This window comes from Ictidomys tridecemlineatus, chromosome 1, assembly GCF_052094955.1.
Source record: "Ictidomys tridecemlineatus isolate mIctTri1 chromosome 1, mIctTri1.hap1, whole genome shotgun sequence".
NCBI classification, from domain to species: Eukaryota; Metazoa; Chordata; class Mammalia; order Rodentia; family Sciuridae; genus Ictidomys; species Ictidomys tridecemlineatus.
In genome coordinates this window covers 33,898,290-33,920,619 of record NC_135477.1, presented here as the reverse complement: position 1 = coordinate 33,920,619, position 22,330 = coordinate 33,898,290, and the positions used below count along the sequence as shown (strand labels likewise).

The window sequence follows — 22,330 nt, the reverse complement described above, 5'->3', positions numbered from 1 at the left end:
TAAGATAAGAGATAAGAGATATAAGGATTGGAAGAGGGAAAACCTATTGGGATTTCCAGCTTTATCAGACCCAAAGCCCATACAACCTCTTTCCATTATAATCATGCTATTCACCTGCAAGGTTTCCATCCTGTAGGCTACTGGCTGCCAATAAAAGCATCCCCATGGTCTCAAAATGCAATTTTATTTATAAGTGATTAACTACTCTCTCCAAACTAATTCATCACATTAACAGTTTCTAGAGGGTACATGTCAGTGGTAGAGCATCTGCCTAGCATGCCCAAGGCCTTGGGTTCAATACTCAGCACTGACCAAAACCAGAAAATAAATGGCCAACAGATTCTTTTTTAGAACTACTAACAAAACCAGCAGTTAGAAAAGCTCCAGAGAAACAACTTAGCAATGAAAAGTACAGTCAGCTATTTTAACTTCCAGGTTCATGGCCTCAGGCACTCTTGTATTCCAGCCAGACCATTTTGTCTACATAAACGTGTATTTTCAGCTCCATGGTACTAGGACAAGGATGTTGTTACTGGCATGCTGATTACTGAAACTCTTGAGAGGAATGCACACATAAAAGTTCAGGTTACCTAAGTTTTTCCTGGAAAGAAGCCTATTCTTTGAATGAACTTCATGGAATAACCAATTCTAAAGAAATCAGTACAAATATCACCCTCAAAACAGGTACATAAAATGCTGGATTAAATGATATTACACAAATTTATATATTGTAAGACTTCTCAGAACCTTAATATACTAATGTTTCCTGTCTATTGAACCTTTTATTAATAGAGAAAATGGATATAAAATGCACCAACTGCTCAATAAGTGACAATAATTATTGTTATGAGTAGACCTTTCATCTATGATCCTTTTGAGATACTTGTCAGATGGAACAAGTGTCCTTCAGAATACACTCTAATAAACACTAAATGATCCCTTAAGGGACAGCATTGGCTATGTGCTCACCAACTTCCATTCAGTACACTGGAACTGCAATATCTTCTTGACCTTCCTGGAAAAGGAATATAGTTTCTAGAGTCTCAAACTCTAAGAAACTGTGGACCCTTTGCAAATTCAGAGACTAAGAACCAAAAATAGGATTCATTATGAATTGGAGGCATTTCTCTCATTTTAGAGGAGAAATTCCTGCTTTGGAAAAATTCCTGTGATGGAAAATGCCCAAATGGTGAATTCAGACTAAGAATTCAAGGACCAAACAAATAAATAAAGAAGGTAAAAGATGCTGAAGATTTCATATGATACACATAATGATATGGCTTACCCATACATTCTAAGATAGACACACAAAGGCAGATTTAACCGGGCTAAGATAAAATTAACGTTGTGTGTGAGGAGGCAGTAAGTAGAGAATGAAGTCTAAGTAAAAATACCAGGAACAAAAAAGATACAAGCAACCAATCAAGGTTCTCTATAACTTAGACTCTATCTATTTTTTCCCCAATTTCTTTCTGTTCCCTTTCATACATTTGTGCTTCAACTAACTAACCTACACATCCTCCTTTAATATCACAAAAGTTCCCATTTCTGTGTTTATGCTGAGGCCTTTCCCTGAAATATTTATTCCCCATACATCTACCCTTATCCTGGCAATTCAAATTCTCATCCTTGAAGACCTAGTTCAAATGGCACTTCAGCTAGGAAGTTTTCTTTCATTCCTGTAGGTATAAATGAATTGTCCATAGTCTACAATGTGTATCATATTTTCATTTTTGTCATTTTTATTAATTTAACAAATATTTGAGAATACATGCCAGGGTCAGTAAATACTTTCTATATTTATATACATGTTTTATCTACCTGTTATACTATTATCTTTTTGAGCACAGATTCTTATGTTGGTTCATATCCGTTCTGACTCACAGTAACCAGTATTCTGCCTTAACCTCAGTAGTCACTCAAACATGGAAGGCACACTATTCAAAAAAGATGGCTCTATGTGGGGTTGGAGACAGCTATCATAATAGGTATGCTTCACTATAGACAGTGCAGTAATAAAGGAGGGAAAGAGATGGCATTTAAGAGGGGTCTTAGAAATTAGGGTAGGCTTTAGAATTTGAGATAGCAGAAATATTTCATTTTGATTGAATATGGGGTTCGAAGAAAAGCAGAAAAAGGTAAGCTTAGAAAAATTTTAAAGATCAACTGGGAAGGTCTTAATTCCAAGCAAAAGGATCTAAATTGTTTTCATAACCAAGGAGGAATGATTAAAAGTGCTAGAGATCTCCCTGATGTATGTTTAAGTAGGAGCAAGAGAAACGAGAATAATAGATAGATTGGGCAAAATTAAAAACTGAAAAATTAAACCAGCCTCTATTTCCAGCTTCTTTACTTTATCCTCACTTTTTTCAACTTTTTTTTCAAGTTTTAGGTGGATGACTATGTTCCCTGAGCTATAAGCTAAAGAACTAACCTACATAAACACACTTCAATTCAGTAATCCAGTTTTTAAACATATAGCAAAATCAATCTGTCATATTTCATGTAAATTGTGATTGTGCTTTAGATTATGACAAGGAAGCAGAAAACTTCACTGATACTCCTTTCCAGGTGTTTGCCATCCCACATCTCTTATGGCAGTGTTCTAGCAGGTAAGAATTATTAGCATCTCCTTTGCCTTCTTCTCAAGCTTACTCTTTTTCAGTTCTTATCTCTGCTAGACCCTGCTAGATCTCTTGATCTATCAGCTTGCTGTCCTGAACCTTCAGGTTCATCTATTCATACATTCAAAAAGTAGAATCACCTTGATGAGAGGGAACACTCACACAAAGGCTGCTTTACTGGAAGCAAACAGACTCAGCTGTCTTCTGGGATGCCTGGGACACCTGTCCTATGGAACTTCTCTCACTGAAGGAGTGAAAAAAGTCACATACCTAGAAGTTTTGCAATAGCTCCCTTTCTTGCCAATTTCTCTTCCCATTCTTTGGGACCGAGAAGTCAATTAATCAGGCCCCAAATACAATTCCTTCTGCCATCTTTTAGGATCAGTCCTATAAATGGGAGAGTCTGAGTAGACTTCCATTTAATGGAAGATAATCACTGACCAAAAATATCTCCCCATATAACCTAAAATTCATCAATTTGGGATTCATTTGAGTTAAAAAACAAACAAAACAACAACAACAAAAACAAACAAACAAACATGACTCTGGACAAGATAAGTTAGAAGGGACTTTGCAATCAGCTTCTACATTAGGGAAACAATCTAACTGATCTGACCCACTTGAAGAAAATGGGAGTGTGATTTGAGGGGAAAGGGTAAGGGAGAAGGACAAAGTATAGAAAATCTTTAGGCCATTTTGGAACATGTTGTGTTTCCAATGAAAAATCCAAGGAGGGTAAGAATGAGGGCACTGGGATCCTGGAAGCTAGCAAATAAAGGCTAGCCAAGCCAAGATAAAGGAATAAGAAAGAGCCATAGCTCAAAAAGTTTAGTGAATGAGCTACAAAGGTTGAATTTTCCTTGGAAATTTCCAATGGCTTTCTCCAAGGTCCTCATGTACTCCTAAAGGTTCAACCCAGCTCTCACTTTCTGTGGGACCATTCACAAAAAAGTGGAATGTACCACAACCTATTTCACCAAATGAGGCTTGGAGTGGTGGATATAGAGCTAACGCCAAGAACGGGATATCAAATATGGTACCAAAAGAGCTGGAACCAAAAATGGGATTTAGTTTGTTAAAATGACAGGTGTCTAGAGATGTTTTTTCCCATCCTAAATTTTATACAAACTATTTATGGTGGAAATTCTGAGTATGCCTGGGTCTAAGAAATATGTGATTGGCAATCCACCATTGAGAATTCACCAAGCTCCAATAAAACTATTTCACTTGAGCTCAGAAAATGAAAAATGCAGTAAGGCAGAGTTTTGCAGACACAAAAACAACGCAAGTTAGTTTCCCCATAAATATTTCCAAAACAGATAATTAAACTAATTATCTTCAAAAGTTTTTTAAACTAAGGATAACACATGTGTTTAGAGTGAAAATACCCAGCAGTAATGGTGCTACCTCCTACCACCTACATCTGCAGCCATTATAGCTTGCTCCCTGCTCAAGATAGTCCTGTCCACGTGAGAGACTGTAAGGCACATTGTTCTCTTTCCCCTACAGAGCCAGTGACATGACTCATCCAAAGTCTATAAGCCTTGCCTGCTCATTTCCAATTTCTTCATCTCAATTTAATAGCATCTTCCCTACTGTAAACATAATTACCTCAATACACCTTTGTCTTTTTTAATATAAAAATATATTTCTAATCCTCTCCTAATTGCACATGACCAATTCTATCTTAACCCTTCCTACTTCATTCCCACTGCCCTTCCACCAGTGGCAAAAGCTCTCTGGAGGTTGATTATTTACCCCTCAGACATTTGACCCTATCGAATTTGGCACACATTTTCTAAGTTCATATTACTCAAAAGAAAAAGAAGTTATTTTGGCTTTATTATTTATTCAGATGAAATATTGCACACTCCATTCTGTCATTCCTCACTTCTCCCACATCATATACAACCCCTCCAGACTGTTTAAAGAGCAAAGATAACAAAGGTTCCCTACTCTTTTCCCCACCTGCTGTTTCCTCACCTGTATAGCTACCCTATCCAACACAGTCACTGTTGTTATCCAAAAATCTGGCAATGGTCCCAGAATTTGAAAATTACAGTGGCACTTTCCCACTGGTTAAAATCCTTGTTTCTTTTTCGGCATTAATCACTCTTTTATAACTCAATATCCCCATTCTTCAGCAATTCCCTCTTCTGCTTTATATGCTGCACTCTCCCCTTTATAGGTGACCAACTCTCAATATCATTGTTTCACACCATTTGTAAACCCTGCTCTTTTCAAAAGATGTAGCTGGACTCTAACTTTGGTCTCCTGAATCACAGAGCATGATATAGGACTGATAACAATAGCCAATTACATCTGCACAAGTACCTGACCTTAACCAAATGTTTTCACATTCATCTTCCTCTTATTCGAGTCTCTCAATAATCCAGAGAAGAATGAATGTTCTTTCTATTTACTATCTGAGGAAACTACAATTCAGTAAGGATCAGATGACTATTCTGAGCCAAGAGATATTTAAATGATAGAGTCATGAGTCAAACTGGGAACTTCAAGGTCAAACCCCAACTCTTTCCCCAGACACATGTCTCAGAATATACTGAGCTCTCAAAGCAAGCCCTATGCCTTTGATGCAAGTTTACAGTGATAATGTAGCTTCATCCTCTTGCCTACTCTGTATCACCATTTTTACTCTATTTCCTATGCTAGCACCAATCCTTGACCCCACCCTTCCCTTTCAACTTCCCATGGATCTGCTAATTAAACCAAGCTCTTTTCTTCTGTTTTGAACATAGTCCTATTCTTTCTCTACTAGTACCTTTTCACCTAATGATTTACTCACACTGTGGCTCAAGAGCCACAATCTCTTAACCACAAATTCTGTATAAGTACACATTAATTTATGGTTTCAGCTCCATAATCTCCATCCTCTCTCTCTCTTGCCCTGTTGAAATCCTATAGCTTAGAGTGTAAGCTCCTGGTCGGCCCAGAAAGCTCATTTTGCCAGCTATGGGTATCATTCCATACAAAGCCATACATTCAAAGGCTCATAAACATTAACAATTATGATATTTTTAAAACAAATTATTCCTGTCCTTGATCTGAAATAATGACAAACCAGCTACAAAGACCACTAAGAACATTATTTTTATTCTGATTCAGAGTTCTTTAAATAGGAATTAGTTTATCAGAGTTATAAAGTAGATGACAAGGGAACATATTTTTCTGTGTGGTCCCAAAAGTATAACATGAAATTTGGAACAATTTGTTATTAGCTTCCCATCACCAGCAATAGTCCAGCTCTACTGCACAGCAAGGTCAACCCAGGTAAGAGAATCGCAGTTACTAGCATTCCTGATATAAGGAGGAGGTGGTCAGTTATTCCAATTGCATACATGCTCTGGAAAAGCACCAGGTGATTGCATATTACTTACCGGTTTGTCCTTGATGGTGGGACTTGACACACACAGGTACAGTTTCCCATCTTCTTCTAGGCAGGCATCTATCAAGGCTTGTACTGAGCTCTCCTCCTGGAAGAGCAGAAACGCATAGCCTTGGGGAGAACAAAAACAAAAGGACAGGGAGGAATCAGTAAATCAAACTCAAAGTACCTGTCTGTTGCTTCATTTTGACAAATTTTTACTAAAATTTAAGACATTCAAGTGGGACAAAGAGACTTGAGACCCCCGTGTGCTAGGCACTATGCTAGGTGTGCATGACATTACCTTGCTTAAACATCCCTGACTGAGCTAGCTGGGTGCTCCAACATTACCTTTTACTCAGGGGAGCAAGCTCAGAACACCTCTAAGGAATTTCTTCTAACTAGGTCTCATCATGATTAATGAGGGCAGGTAGATTCACCCTGGGCATGAACCACAACTAGCAGCCAGGAAATAAGCATCACTTGCCTCCAATTTCCACCAAGCTATAGGATACAACTGGGATGAGCCTTGAAAATATTATGCTAACTGAAAGAAACCAGACCAAAATATCATATCCAGAATAGGCAAATTAAGACAAATAATAGATTAGTGGTACCTGTAACCGGAGGGCTGGAGGGAACAGACACAGAGTTTCCTTTGGGAATGATAAAACTTTTCTAAAATTGACTGTGGTGATACTAAACTCTGTGGACATACTAAAAAGCAATGAACTATACATATTAAGTTGGTAAACTGTATAGTATGTGAATTACACCTCAACAAAGTTGGTTTTTACATATTAAAACTGCTACTACTGCTACTTTTCTTAGGGTTACCTTCCTAGCATAATATATTATCTATAAACATGAACATTAATTGCATGATTTCCCTGGACACAGTTTTTAAAACTGTATCCTTTATTGCACATAGTAATTGTACATATTTAGGGGCATAGTGTCATAAGCTGATATATATGTATAATGATCAAATACAGGGAATCAGCATTTTCCTCTCCTTAATACAGTTATCACTTCTTTGTGTTGGGAAGCTTTAAACTTCTCTATCCTAGTTCTTTAGAAAATATATAGGGCTGAGGGTATTACTCAGTGATAGAGCACACTACCTACATGTGAGAAGACCTGATTTAATCCCCAACACCAATAAAAATAAACAACTCATTGTGAACTATAGTTAAAATAAACAAGTCATTGTGAGCCTATTGATAGTTTAATTCAGTAAGATTTATTGATTAATTATTACAAGTGGGACATGGTCTATGCATTATGAGAACACTGAAATGAGTGAGACCAGATTCCTGAAGTCAAGAGACTTATGGAGCAGAATAAGCAGATATTTGGAAAAAACTATAACTACAAAGCTGAGGGAGAAAAGTGGGGTGGGCCGGAGGCAGTGCCACAGGAGCCCTGAGGAGTGAGGACTCTGATTTAGGAGAATCAGCAAAGACTTCAAAGAGAACAACAGATGTTCAGGGGGCCAACTCTGACACTTGTTGCCACAATGGCATTCATGAATGGCAGCTGAGCAAAGGCCCAACATGAGCAACTCTAAGCCTGATTACTCAACTATTCATCCTCTTTACAACCCTAATAGCTTTGCTAAATCTCTCAGCTGTCACCCCAATTCCCAGTCCTGCTATTGACCTCAAAGAAAATCATCACCAATACTGTTTTCTGGTGCTTTGTGCGCTGGAACAATGTAAATGGTGGAGAAGGACAAGAACCCTAATAAACAGAAGATTCTTATACATCATACAAAGATTTTTAATTCACAATCAACTGGCTATAAATCAAAGTCCTCTTGTGTCCCCGTAGGTAATAAAATCGTCACATAATGACAGCAGCAGTGGTAATTGCTGTTCTTTTATTTAGACTTTTCTTCAAACCTTCATCCACATAGAGAGTATTCAGGTAAGCACAGCAGGAAAAAGATGAGCTACTTCACAAAACACCAGGAAGTGGCCATTGTAACAGGCAAAAGCCAGCACACAGGCGAATGCACCTAGCTGAATGGGTGGGCTGGCAGCTACAAGAAAGAGGCTTTCTAGTGTTAGGACTTAAAACTGTTTTTTCTGGACTTTGTTCCCAGGCTAGCTGGGTCAAAAGATTCAGTAGGTGACTAGGCAGGAAAATAAAACCTAACTGAAAAAGTAGAAAAGATAATACATCATTTCTTTCTCCTCTCTTTTGTAAACAGTATCAAACTATCAACAAGTCCTGGGGACTTTATTAGAAATTCAGTGTTTTAATTTAGTGTAAGAACATTAATTCTACATGTCTAGAGAATATTAGAAATGAGTGAGTTAAAAAAATGCAAATATCACAAAAAGGAGGTCTGGAAAGTCCCCTTAAACTTCCTATCTTACCAGGCTAAATTCTGGTACAGAACTTCCACAAAGGTCATAAGGAAGTATACTGAGCATCTTACCCTTGGAGAGGAGCCCATTTGTTTGTTCATTATGCACAGTCATATCAAAAAGGCCTGAAAACCAAGCATGTCAACACATGCTTATAAACCCAGCAGCTGGGGAGGTTGAGGCAGGAGGATTGCAAGTTCCAGGCCAACCTTGGCAACTTAGCAAGACCCTACCTCAAAATAAAACATAATAAGGAGAAGGGAATGTATCTGAGTAGTACAGTACTCAGTGAGTTGGGGCTTTCTCCAGTTCCTTTCCTCTGGAAGGCCTCCAGCTGACAGCACCTTTCTTCCACACCACTGCTCACCCTCTCTGCTATCTCCCACATCAACTCCAGTTTTGAGTCACCCTTGAGCATCAGAGAAAGGGAAGTTGTCTCTCCATAGCACCTAAGTAGTTACCACAAAAGCAAGCAGATTTTCACACAGACCTATATCATAGCCATAGATGTCTACACTGGCAGTAGACGAGTAAAAACAACTATGACTCACAAGTAAAAGCCTGTTACAAATATTAATACCAAGAGAAAAGACATATAAAAACCTTTTTCACCTTTCCCAGGTAACAGTCCATCATAGTTTACCAATTTCTTCAGGATGGTTATTTTACAACAAATAATTTTGTGTCAAAACAATTCCTCTTTTCCAAAGTCTCAATATTGATAATATCTGTTAGGACTACAGATAAAGGATGTGTCTGAACACCCCTCTGAGCTGTAATCTAACAATTTCCTTCCACTTTTCTTCCCACCAGAATAAAATTTACCAGAATACCCATAGGCCATCCACGAAAACCTTGCCTAACTAAAATGCTTGATACCTTATGGCCAAGCATATCCTGATGACAAGAGAAATTACAGAATTTTTTAAACTCAGGAAGAAAGAATTCTTCAAACCCATTTCCCCTTTGATCTTGACAAGTAAATATAAGGTCAAAGTAACTAATGGACAAAAGGATATCCTCAAGAATAACAAGGTCAATGTAAGGTAGAAATTAAATCAATGATTTACTAAAGAGTAAATTCCACACAGTACTCCTGATCCTAGAAGAGTCCTGGATCAGGAGTCAGGAGGGCTGGATTTAGCTAAAGTCCTAACATTTACTAGCTGTATGATAGTAACAGCTAACATTTATTGAATGTTTACACCAGGCATTGACCTAAATGCCTTGTATGTATTAACTCGATTCATCTTCACACACACCCTATGGAAGCAGACACTATTTTAATTGTTTTATTACAGTTTAGAAAACTGCACTGGGAATCAAGTGTCTTGTTTGAAGTCATCTATTAAATGAAAGTACCATGAACTTGAAGCTGGGTATGAGGGCACATGCCTGTAATCCCAACTGCTGGGAGGCTGAGGAGGATGATTTTAACTTCAGAGTCAGCATGGGCAATTTAGTAAGACCCTGTCATAAAATGAAACAAAACAAAACAAAAAAACGGGGGATTTAGGTCAATGATACAGCACTTGCCTAGCATGCGTGAGGCCCTGAGTTTAATCTCAAGTACCATGATCTTGAATATTAATTTAACATTTTTGAGATTCAGGCTCTTTTCTCTATAAAATGAAGAAATTAAGTATTTGTCCTGATTATTTTACAGAATGTAGGTTGTAAGATAATATATGTAAAGGTGCTTTATGAACTAGGGGGTCCTGCAAGTGTTGATTTTTCATTTTCAGCACTTTCAATTATTTGTATGATATATAAAATTAAAATTGGGTTATTTCATATAGTCTCATTATAAAAATTAGAATTAAACTAATGATGTGCACTTTCTATTTTCCCTCTATAAGTGTTTGGTGAGTAAAGGGAAGTAACCTAGATACTGAAGAAAAGTCCTAATTAAAGATTCTGAAGATATGCTGAATAATATTACCATAAACAAACAATAAGGTGACTGAATATCTACTTTCACATATTCCTAGCCATTTCTACCAAGAGAGAACTGTGAGGGGTAGTATTATTTGCTAATTTTAATACATTCTTTAAAAGCTGATTATACCTATAAATACAGCTTCTCTAATCATTCTATTGATGGCAGGTTGTTCTATTAGTTTGGAAGGCATAAAAAACAAAATAGAACACTTGACCCAAAACTTGTCAACTCCCTCAGTTCTCCCTTGTAACTCTGAGCCAGTAACAGATAATAGGATTATAAAACTCCTCCAATTTCAGAAATAGTGACTTGAGGAGTGTGTGGGGGCTTCAGAAATGTGGTGAGCTGTGGGAGGCCCTTAGCCTAGGAACAGTCTATGGGAGGAGACATGGCTTTTAGAGGGAACAGGAGGAATTCTTGCTCACTGTCAGTATCATAACCCTGGGATGACAAGTAGAATGGATGGAAGGAAATTCTTTGTTTTCTCACTGGTACCAAATTGGTTGGAGGAAGAAGGGTAGAACAGCAAGGGACTTTAGGATGAGAATGATTGACAAGTACAATTTTCTTGGGGGAAAAAGGCACAGGAAAGTTGGGGAAAAAACTTAATTAGGATAATTCCATTTTATTTGGCCACATTTTTGAAGGGTAAATTTAATTGAAATTTTTTTCTCTTAATACCTGGGAACACATTAAGAATAACAATCTCCAAAATGTTCTTGGCTGCCTTAAAAAAAAAAGAAAAGCTTCCTCAGTTCTTAAATACATAATTTTTCAAAATATTTAATCCATGGTAAAAATAACAATCACCAACAACTTTACTAAGTGTTCACAATGTTCCAGGCTTTTTTTTGTGTGTGTGTGTGTTGGGGATTGAACCCAGGGTCTTGTGCATGTGAGGCAAGCACTCTACCAACTGAGCTATATCCCCAGTCCTGTTCCAGGCACTTTGCTAATACACATATTATATGTGTGAGCTCATTTCACCCTCACAATAACAATATGAGGTAAATATAGTTGTTATTATCATTTTATAGATGAAGAAATTCGAGCTCTAAGAGGTTAAAGGACTCTGATTAAAATCTAGGGATTGAATTTGGAGTTAAAAACCTAGGTCAGCCAGGCACAGTGGCACACACCTGTAATCCCAGAAGGTTGGAAGGCTGAGGCAAAAGGATTCCGAGTTCAAATCCAACCTCAGCAAAAGTAAGGTGATTAGCAACTCAGTGAGAACCTGTCTCTTCATAAGATACAGTCAGGGCCGGGGATATGGCTCAGTGGTGGAGTGCCCTAGGTCAGGATCCAGAGCCCTCACTCATATCCATTAATTTATACTGTCTCACCTAAAAAATGGCTAGATAAAAATTTTTATGTCACTAATAAAAAAGGACTTGCCTTTAAAATGTTCCTGTGACAGTGACCATTTGACAGTGTTAGAGTAAGTCACCTATGCTTTAGTCCTATAATTTAAGTCCTATTCAGAGTTTTAATAGTTCCAAAATCCACAAAAACTATATAATGTAGAGTTGAAATCATGAATTTCAAAATAACTAGGGGAGGATTCATTTAGTTTATTTATTTATTTAAAAACTTTTTTTTTTTTTTAGTTGTAGATGGACACAGTACATTTATTTATTTTCGTGGTGCTGAGGATCAAACCCAGTGCCTCACATGTGCCAATTGAGCACTCTACCACTGAACCACAACTCTAGCCCCATGTAATTGTATTTAGGTCAATCAAAGTTATATTGAGCAAAATTGATTGTTGATTTTCAATTCTTAAATCGTGCATTTAAAATGAAGGCTAGGGCTGGGGTTGTGGCTCACACGCGTAAGACCCTGGGTTTGATCCTCAGGATCACATAAAAAATAAATGAGTGAAATAAAGGTTTTGTGTCCAACTACAACTAAATAAATAAACAAACAAACAAACAAATAAATAAATAAATAAAATGAAGGCTCTTCAGGAAATTAAAGAGCAGATCCCAGGGCCTTAGACATGCTAAGCATGTACTCAGCCACTGACCCATAGTATCCCCAGCCCAAGAATCTTAAATGGATTCCAAAACCACTGGGTGGTGAGGAGGAAAGGAAAAGGGGCAGTACTAGGGAATGAAATTGACCAAATTATACTGTTATATTGTGTGCAAGTATGAATATATAACAATGAATCATACTGCCATGTATAATTATAATACACCAATAAAAAGGAAAAAGAAAAAAAGGTGGATTTAAGGGGAGAAAACAAGATATTCATATAATCTTAAAGTATCACTTCACAGAAAAATCAACATTTACAAAGAAAGAAAAACGATACTTTTACAATCAAGAATGTGGCAGACACCACCTTAACTAAATGATCAAATTTAATATCACTAAGAAAAGGCAAACTGACACCAGGTGACTCCTGCACTGTGTCTTCAGTGCATCCTGATCTTCTGCTAACATTGCTTGACCTGAATCTCAATGTGAGGAGACAATCAGACAATTCCAGATGAAAGGATATTCTATAAAGCAACTGGCATGGATTCTTCAAATGATATAAAAGTCAAAAAGCTGAGGAATCTGTCCAAATTAAAAATTTAAAAGATGCAACAAGTAACTAACTGCCAAGTCTAGACTTTGGACCTTGGTTTCTTTCTTTCTTTTTTCTTTTTTTTTAAACAGTGCTAAAAGACATTACTGGAGCAATCTAGATAGTTTTTGTTCTCACAAGACATGCTAAAGAGTGAGGGATCTTGACATTTACAACATACACTTAAATGGGTCACTGAGAAAAAAAAATAAAGAGAAAGTAAAAATGGAAAATGCTAACAACTGGTAAATCTGGAAGAAGACTCTATATAGGTATTCATTACACTATTTTTACAACTTCTTTGTAGGTCTAGAATTCATCAAAGTAAAAATTAGTGAAAAAATTTGATAAAACTGCAAGATTTTTCAGGAGAAGAAGGTAATATACTTCCTCACTCTATAAAAAGGTGTTTGATTAAAAAAAAAAGACTTAAAGTTAACAAATGCTATTGGTGATTTATGTTTCAAGTAACAACTACAAATGGGAAAACAATTCCAGCTTAAGGGGCTGTTCCCTGGCTGCATTAATAAAATGGCAACAGACCAAGGGGTGACTGGTTTCTGAGTAAGACAGACCAGCCCTTGAAGGAAAGGTCCATGGCTGGCCTGGACAGGCAGCGAGCTCTCTCCTCTCACAAAGTCCAGGCTCCCTAATTACCAATGACCTTCCTAGAGAGGTCTGAAGGACATCTCCCCAGCTAGCACTGCCTGAGTTCAGACTTTTTTGGCACACTCTGTTCTAAACATTCTTTTTGACCTTGGCTTTCAGGTCAGAGGATTTACCTGGTTTGCCTCAGGAGACTTGTCTTTGGATTCAATTAAAAAGAACCAAAAATATTTAGGAAGTGTGAGGCAGGATGCTAGGCACTGAAGCTACAAAGATAAACAAGCCAAAGAAAAACCCTGTCCTGGAAAAATTCAGCCTGTAAATAAATGACTAATAACATGAAAAGTATTATGTTAGGGGTATGTCCTACGGAACACAAGTAAGAAACAAATGGAGTAGATTTATCCAAATATCAGGGAAAGTCATAGTGCAAAAGCCAAATCATGCCCCTAAGCTGGGGGATGATTACTTTCCAGGAAGTAAGAGTATTCCAAGTTCAGGAAAAGAACAGGCCATGGCATGGAAAGGCCCAAGGACTGGCTCACTTGGAGAACATTGAATAGAGTCATGGGTTAGCACCTAGAACTAGGAGTAAATAATCAGCTCACCAATCCCCTGCCTGATGCCTGGAAAGCACCGTAGGTCTATAAACTAGTTCTCTTACTCATTTTCCTCTTGGATGAGAACATTTGTTCTGTAAGATGTATTAACTCTCATTATGTGCCCAAGGCACTGCAGGGAAAAAACTGACAGGAACAAATCCTTGTTATCAAGGTATATAATATACATGCTAGTATAAGAAGTTTATGAGGAATAAGTACATAGAGAAATAATGCATTAAAAATCTTACCAATTATTATTATTGTTGTTGTTGTTGGAGGGGATACTGAGGATTAAACCTATGGGTGCTCTATCACTAGGCTTCCTCCCCAGTCCTTTTTATTTTTTATTTCAAGACAGGATCTAAGTTGCTGAGAATCTTGCTAAATGGCTGGCTGAGGCTGGCTTCAAATTTACAATCTTCCTGCCTCAATCCCCTGAGAAGCTGGGGTTACAGGTGTGTGCCACCTAAGAATTATTTTTTAAAATATGTTTTTAAAAGTTAACTTCATAGGGACTGGGGTTGTGGCTCAGTGGTAGAGCACTTGCCTATCACGTGTGAGGCACTGGGTTTGATCCTCAGCACCACATATAAATAAATAAAGATCCATCAACAATTAATAAAATATTTATTAAAAAAAAGTTAACTTCTCTCAGTTGGTAGAGTGCTTTTCTCATATGTTCAAGGCCTTGGGTTCAATCCCTAGCACCACAAAAAAAAAAAAAAAAAGTTAACTTCACAGTAAGACTATTTTCAGTAAATAAGACACGGATAAATTGCTCTATTTTTCTTTCTTATTTTGCAGTTGGGGTACTGGGGGTTGAACCCAGGTCCACTTTATTACTGAGCTATATCCCCAGAATTTTTTTTGAATCAGGGTCTCGCTAAGTTGCTTAGGGCCTTGATAAATAGCTGAGGTTGGCCTCAAACTTCCAATTCTCCTGCCCCAGTGTCCTGAGTAGCTGGAATTACAGGCAGGTGCCACTGAACCTGGCCTAGAAATTATTTTTTTTAAAACATACTTTTAAAAGTTCTTCAGGGCTGGGGATATAGCTCATACTTGCCTAGTATGCTGGAGGTCCTAGGTTCAATTTCCAGCTTTGGAAAAAAATAATTTGAACTTCACAGAGAAATTACTTTCAGTAAGTAAGATACAGATGAAGAAATTAAGTTTGTAGGTGCTTGCATATTGGCCGGATCTTAGTGATATACATGGGTTAAAACATGGAGAAAGCATTCCCATAGGAGAAATTAGCTTAAGTTAAAGTGTAAATGACTCTGCAGATAGAATATCATCTATGGATTCCTAAATATTCCCCTTGGAGTTAGAATAAACACTTCTTTTACTGTATTTACTAAATAGGGCTAAGACTCTACCATTTCAGTTCTAACCTGATTTGTGTTTTCTATTACACCAATAACTACTTCTTTGTGGGCCTGCTGCTTAGTGAGCAGGGATGGGGATAGTTGGGAATGAACAAGAAAACAAGTTGGCTAAATAGAAGTACCTCAGAGATGAAAATTGGCGATCTACTTCCTGTGTTCTTAGTGAAGTTTCTGCAGTCCAGGGCAGTGACCTGGAGCATTTGGGCTTAAAATCTATTCTGTTTACATAATCACACATTCCCTATATAAAGAGATCTTTGTGAAGTCTGCCAATCTATCAATTCTAGTCACAGTCACTTCTAACAAGTGCCTGACCAAAGAAAGCTAAGACCAGACTAGGGGCGTGGGAGGGAACTCGTCAAACTAGTTGGACAATTTTATTATTACTGAGCATTACATTTTCATCAGTCTCACATAATCCTCTGAATAACCTAATGCGAAGTATCAACTCAGATGAGTAAACTGAGGTTCAGAGATTAAACTATTTGCTCAGTGTCACTTAGCAAGTAAATATTGGTGCCAATGTTTGCATCCACAAACTTAGCTCTTATCCCACTGCTTGTTACTCTCCTTCATTTGCTTCAAAAGACTGGGGAATTCTGACTTAATCCAGCAGACACCCCCTATAGATAGATGAAACTTCATTATGGCCTGCTCATACACTGCCTGAGCTTTGATAGTCTAATTTCTTCTCTTCCCTGGACTTTAACATTCCTCTGATCAGTTGTTGATGTTGCAGTGAGTTTTCTCTGTGCCACAGTTTCTTCTTATCAAGACTAAAGTCATCCATTCCATCTTAAAAGACAACTCAGGTCTGCTCTCAGCTTTCATAAACTTTCATCAAATCCTTCCCATTTCTGATTCTTTCAATTAACACATCCTTTCTTGGTCACATTTTCTTATAAGCTTAGTCTATAAAATTTCTCCCAGCAAGTCCTGACCATAGCTAAAACATCCTCTCTATCTAACCCTGCCAAATTTACACCTTTCATTTCAGTTTCTGAAATCTACCCTTTCCAAAGAAAGTCCTCATCAGGAGTAGTTATGGCTTCTCTGAACTTCAGAAGCAGCCACCCCTTCTTGGCACCTCTGTCTGGGTACAGCATAATATACACTGCTGTAACTTTGTATAAACTGTTTCTGTTACTTATGTAGCTGCGCAAGTTTTGTCCTTATGGCCTGTATATTCCTAATGCCTTCTCCTTTCTGTACAGTCTCTAAAACTAACTTTAAAGTTCATCTACAATATAACACTAAAAAACATGGATGTTTAGTAAGTTTAAATGAAGTGTGTGCTCAGATTTTTAAAAGCAAAAATAGATGCTGCTCCATCTGTCAAAACAGAACAAGACAAAGAACCCACCCTTGCTACTATGCAGTGCAGCTTCCACATTTTTATAAGAAAAATCTTCCTTGGAACAAAAACTATAACCAAGTAAACTATTAAAATATTTTTAATTCATAATTTGCCAAAAAGTGTGAGCACTAAACTCCAGGACCTGTATTTAAAAAGGAAAATTACTTAAAAGATTACAAACTACAAAAGGTTAAGTACATACTAAAATCCTTGGCTTCCCAACTGATCATTTTACATAACTCAGAAGGTGGAAAAACTTGGAATCTGGGCCTAAAATAACACTGATTTATTTCCATTCAAATAATACTACAAGGGGAAAAAATGTGAAATTTGAAAACTTTCCTTTCTAAAACCAGATTGCAAAGCTACACAGTGACCTGTTATTGCACATTTAAAGTAAAGTCCTTTTTCTTGTCCCTCAAACAGGATTTCTTAAGCAGTTGGCTCAAAGTCAATCTGAATCCCACGTGGCCTGCCTTATGCCAGGTTCACAAACCATGTTGGTATTATATAAACTTACAGAACTGCATGTTTGGTCACAAAGACAGGCAGGCAAGCCAGACTGGCCAGTGCAGAGAAAATACATGATCAACAGCTGAAACAGCCACTCAGTAGTACATACTTAACTAAAGTGAAAGGGGATCATCAGCATGCAAGGTCTGGGTCACTCTTGCATAAAGCTGCATGCCTGTGACAATTCCTGCACACATAGCTGTGCACCTGGACCCTGTAAGCCTGGGCTGCCAACACTAACACTCGCTGCCCAAAGAAGCTGAAAATGACAGCTTCCTCCATTCCACTGCCAGCCTCACTGACTTCTGAAGACAGTTTTAGAGCCACATGGCCAATCTCCTGTCCAACATCTGCAGTTGGCTGTTATCCTTGCCTGTGCCCAGAGGCCTCTGCCAACAGTGGTAGTGCAGCTGTGCTCCCTGCCCAGGAGTTGCCAGCTTCTGTCTCTGGCCCCACATTCTCTGTTCCCCCATGAGAAGTTAGACTATAGCAATACAAGGAACAGCTGCATAGCACAGAACCAAGGTTAGAAGGTTCAGAGCAGATAGATATGTTTTTGTACCTCTGTGACAGCAACTGAGGACATAGGACATTCTTCTAAGAGCCAATGAGAGAAGGGAGGGAGGTTATACTAAACATATCTTTTTTTTTTTTTTTTTTTTTTTTTTTTTAAAGAGAGAGTGAGAGAGGAGAGAGAGAGAGAGAATTTTTAATATTTATTTTTTAGTTCTCGGCGGACACAACATCTTTGTTGGTATGTGGTGCTGAGAATCGAACCCGGGCCGCACGCATGCCAGGCGAGCGCGCTACCGCTTGAGCCACATCCCCAGCCCCACTAAATATATCTGTTATCAAGTTTGTCATGCCCAACTTATCTTCCTAGCTGTCGCAATGATAGCCCCATGTCAAGGAAACAGAACTAAGCTTTTCTTTTGTTAAGCAAAGAATCCAGGGTTCTATCATTAGGTGACCTATTTTAATAGCTAAGCATTAATATATGAACGAGACCAATGAGATTTCCTCTCTCTGGAATTCAACTAGAAATATGAAAAAAATCTGATCAAGTCTTGATAATTAGCAAAGGAAAATTAGTAGCTTCCACTCTTCAAATCCCTGAAGCCTGTCACTCCCTAACACAACCTCCATGACATCTGGGATTCTATTAAAGCTCCTGTTCTTAAGCTTCCTTCATCACTCACAACCACACCCCTGAGTTGATATAATACAACAGAACTTCTGATTCCTGCAGTTCAAGAACTACAAAGCAAATCATCCAGATCCAGAAATGGTGTGATATCACCCAAGAGGCAGAATCTTATGATTAATCTACAGCTGAAGAGCAGCTCAGACTTACAAACCCAGCTTAACCCATCTCTTTGTAAATATTCTACTTATGTGAGTATGACAAACAGAATACAAGGACTAAAAAAAAAAGACAAGGGCCACTTTGGTTTTTAAAAAGCTGTGAAAACAGCCAGGTACAGTGGCACACACGCCTGTATCTGTAATCCCAGTGGCTCACACGCCTGTACCTGTAATCCCAGTGGCTCAGGAGGCTCAGGCAGAAGGATCACGAGTTCAAAGGCAGCCTCAGCAAAAGCTAGACACTAAGCAACTCTGTGAGTCTGTCTCTAAATAAAATACAAAATAGGGCTGGGGATGTGGCTCAGTGGTCGAGTGCCCCTGAGTTCAATCTCTGGTACCAAAATAAAATAAAATAAAATAAAATAAAAAATAAAAAGCTATGGAAACATACCTGGGGTCATATAGCTTATGTTGCTGATTTTTATATAAAAATCTAGTCTTGTAAGTAACAGCATAATTTATCAGATACATGGCTTAAATCTGTCTTCCTTTTTCATTAACAATACACATAAGCAAAAAAAAAATCACTTCCTTTATTATTTACCAGATAAATAGTATAAACTATTGGTCTGCCAGATTCAAGTCTTTCTAGTAAAAGCTGTTTATACTTATGAAAAGATATTTCCCTTTGAATATCAGTTTTAAATAAAGATTGGCTAGAATAAGATGATCTTTAAGCCAGGTGCTGTGGCACACATCTACAATTTCAGTGACTCAGGAGGCTGAGGCAGGAGGATTGCAAGTTTGAGGCCAATCTCAACAATTTAGCAAGACCCTGTCTCAAAATTAAAAAAAAAAAAAATTAGAAGGACTTGGGATACAGCTTAGTGGTAGAATGACCCTGAGTTCAATCCCCAGCACTGAAGGAAAAAAAAAAAAAGATGACTTTTAAGGAACTTTTCAATTCTAAAATTTGGTTGGTTTCATGCTCTGAGCAAATAATGAACTCATCATTTGCAAACTACAACTCATTCATTTAGCAAATATTTGAGAGCCACTGGGCCAGGAATGCACTGAACTACATGTTAAAAACATCTTATACTCATAAAACTTACATCTGGTCTAGAAAACAGAAAAATGCATGTAATTTTTCAGGCCATGAAAAGTACTTTAAAGAAATATAAGATAAAGGTAAAAACAAAAACAAAATAAAATGAGAGTAAGAGGGAAAAGGGTAGAGGGCTGCTATAAAGAAGTCAGGAAGGACTTTTCTGTTAAGGTGATATTTGTGCAGAGGTCTAAGTGAGGCAATGGAGCACTCTATTCAGAAATCTGGGGGATGAGAGTTTCAGAAGAAGAAGTACTACTACTCTGAGAGACCTTAATTGTTCTATTCAAGGAATATTAAAAAAAATCAGTGTGACCAAAGTAGGTGAAAAGAGAAACTGATAGGCAATGATGCTCGAAAATATCCAAAATTTAATAGGTAAGACCTGAGAAAGAAAGATTTAAATGTTCAAATACAAGATTCATACTAGTGTGGTACCAAGTTTCTGCAGGGGTCCCATTATATATCAAACACAGAAGCAAAAAGTTAAGCTTGCAGCTGCAATGTTCCACTTATCTGACTATGAACTAAGCAAAGAAACTTGCTGCAGATATCCAAATTAGCATAAACTTCATAAAGAAACTGCTTTGGGAAGCCATGTGGCATCAAATCTGGAGTCATGAAGATTCTCATCTCTTTTAATTCTAGTTAAGTAGCTTCTAATTTAGCCTAAAAAATAATCTGAAAGAAAAGTCCATAGACAGGAATATATATAAACATTATTTCTAATAGCCTAAATGACCAACAAGCTAATAAATTAGGGTATACCAACAGGTTAGGCAGTCTGTGAAAATTATAGAAACTTGAGGGGAGAGCCAGGCATGGCAGCACATGAGTATAATCCCAGCAACTTGGGAGGCTAAGGCAAGAGGATTGCAAGTTTGAGGCCAACCTCAGCAATTTAGCAAGGCCCTGTCTCAAAATTTTAAAAAATAATAAAATAAAACAAGGGGCTAGGGGTGTCACTCAGTGGTTAAGAACCCCTTGGGGTTCAATACCTCAAACCAAAAAGAAAAAGGGCAGAGGAGAGGAAAAAATGAATACAAAATTGCATCTCTGCTATTACAACCCACCCCACAAAGATATATGAATAAAGATGGGAAGGAAACAGAAAAATGATGAGGGTTGGTTCTGCTGGGAAGGCAGAACATTGCTTTGTTCTGGTTCTATTACTTCTTTATGATATTAAAGTCTAGAATTAGGATAACAATGAATGACTGGGATCAGGTATTTGATAAAAGGACCTTATTGTTGTCTAATCCATAATCTTCTTAAAACTCTTCCATATACTCTGGTGCTGACTATTCTTTCTTGAATTTTCTTTCCTTAGTTTACCGTGAACATACTTCCAAGCTTTCATTCACCCACACCTTCACTGCCATATCCTCTTCTTCCTCCTATTTACTAATAAAATTTACTTATTATGTTTTTCATTTACTTATTCCTTTTCTTTATAAAGATAACTCTGTGGACAAATATGACCTTCAACCCCAGTCTCTGCTCCCAAACACCTAATTCCAACTGCCTATTAGGTATCTCCTCTCAGATCAGATGTGAGGATATACCAAACTTTACATCAAACCATCTCTACATTTTTCTTTTGGCTATCCTATACTCAACAATGTCACAAATCACCCATTCAGTGGGAGGAATTTAGCAAGACCCTACCATCAAATCTGCCACCATCATGATCTACTCTACTCTAAGAGCCAAAAGTCCCTTCCTCCCCACCATCTAGTAGTATCTTACAGCTAGTATCCCAGGTCTTCATATTCCTTATAACTTCTTGTAAGCTTAATTACAGAAATCTCCTAAGTGGTCTTTCCAACAGACCCAGTCTTAAAAAATAAAACCATACATAAAAACTCAACCTCTTCCTTGCTCAAAAAATAAATGCCTTTAGTGAGACCTCTATTCTATGTGTAATTTCTTTCTTACTCTCATAACAAATCCCATGTAGACACCATTATTTTGCCCCCCTTTTTTGAAATGAAAAAATAGAGATTTGGGAAGATTAAGAATTGGCCTAAGGATACAACAGTGGCAAGATATAGAACAGAATTTAGCTCAGGAAGTTTACTCCAGAGTTTGTGTGCTTGATCACTGGTTACTCAGATCAAGTCTTAGGCCTGGCAGTCAGATTCCCACAAAACCCAAACTTAATTAAAGACTGTCTTGAACATGTCTATCTCTGGGCTATTCTTATTCCTAAAACTAGTACAATGCAATTAAGAACTTTGGGCACTGAGGTCAGCCTGTTCGGGCTCAAATTCTAGTCCTCCCATGACCTTGGACAAACTACCCTCTTTTAATCCTATTTCTACCTTTATAAAATGATAATAATAATAGCACCTACCTTGTGGAATTGGGAAAATTAAATGAGCTTAAGCACAGAAAATAGTGACCCATTGCCTGGCCCACTGCAAGATATCTGTAAACACCAGCCAGCCTAAATATTATAATTCCACCCCCCTTGCACTTTCTGCCTATTCTTTTTCCACCTACCTTCAAAGATCAAGTTTTACACAGCCCATAGTCATCTGTTTCTTTTCT

The 22,330-nt window shown here is 37.7% G+C and overlaps 1 protein-coding gene across 7 annotated transcripts in view; it reads right to left on the bottom strand.

The window, feature by feature from the left end:
• Positions 1-22,330, bottom strand: part of Cpeb3 (cytoplasmic polyadenylation element binding protein 3) — a 181,125-nt gene that overhangs the window by 37,554 nt on the left and 121,241 nt on the right. For all 7 annotated transcript variants that reach the window (XM_078038110.1, XM_078038113.1, XM_078038122.1 and 4 more), the window contains one exon: positions 6,023-6,141. In XM_078038110.1, the coding sequence (XP_077894236.1) occupies positions 6,023-6,141 (119 nt within the window). The remainder of the gene's footprint in view (positions 1-6,022; positions 6,142-22,330) is intronic.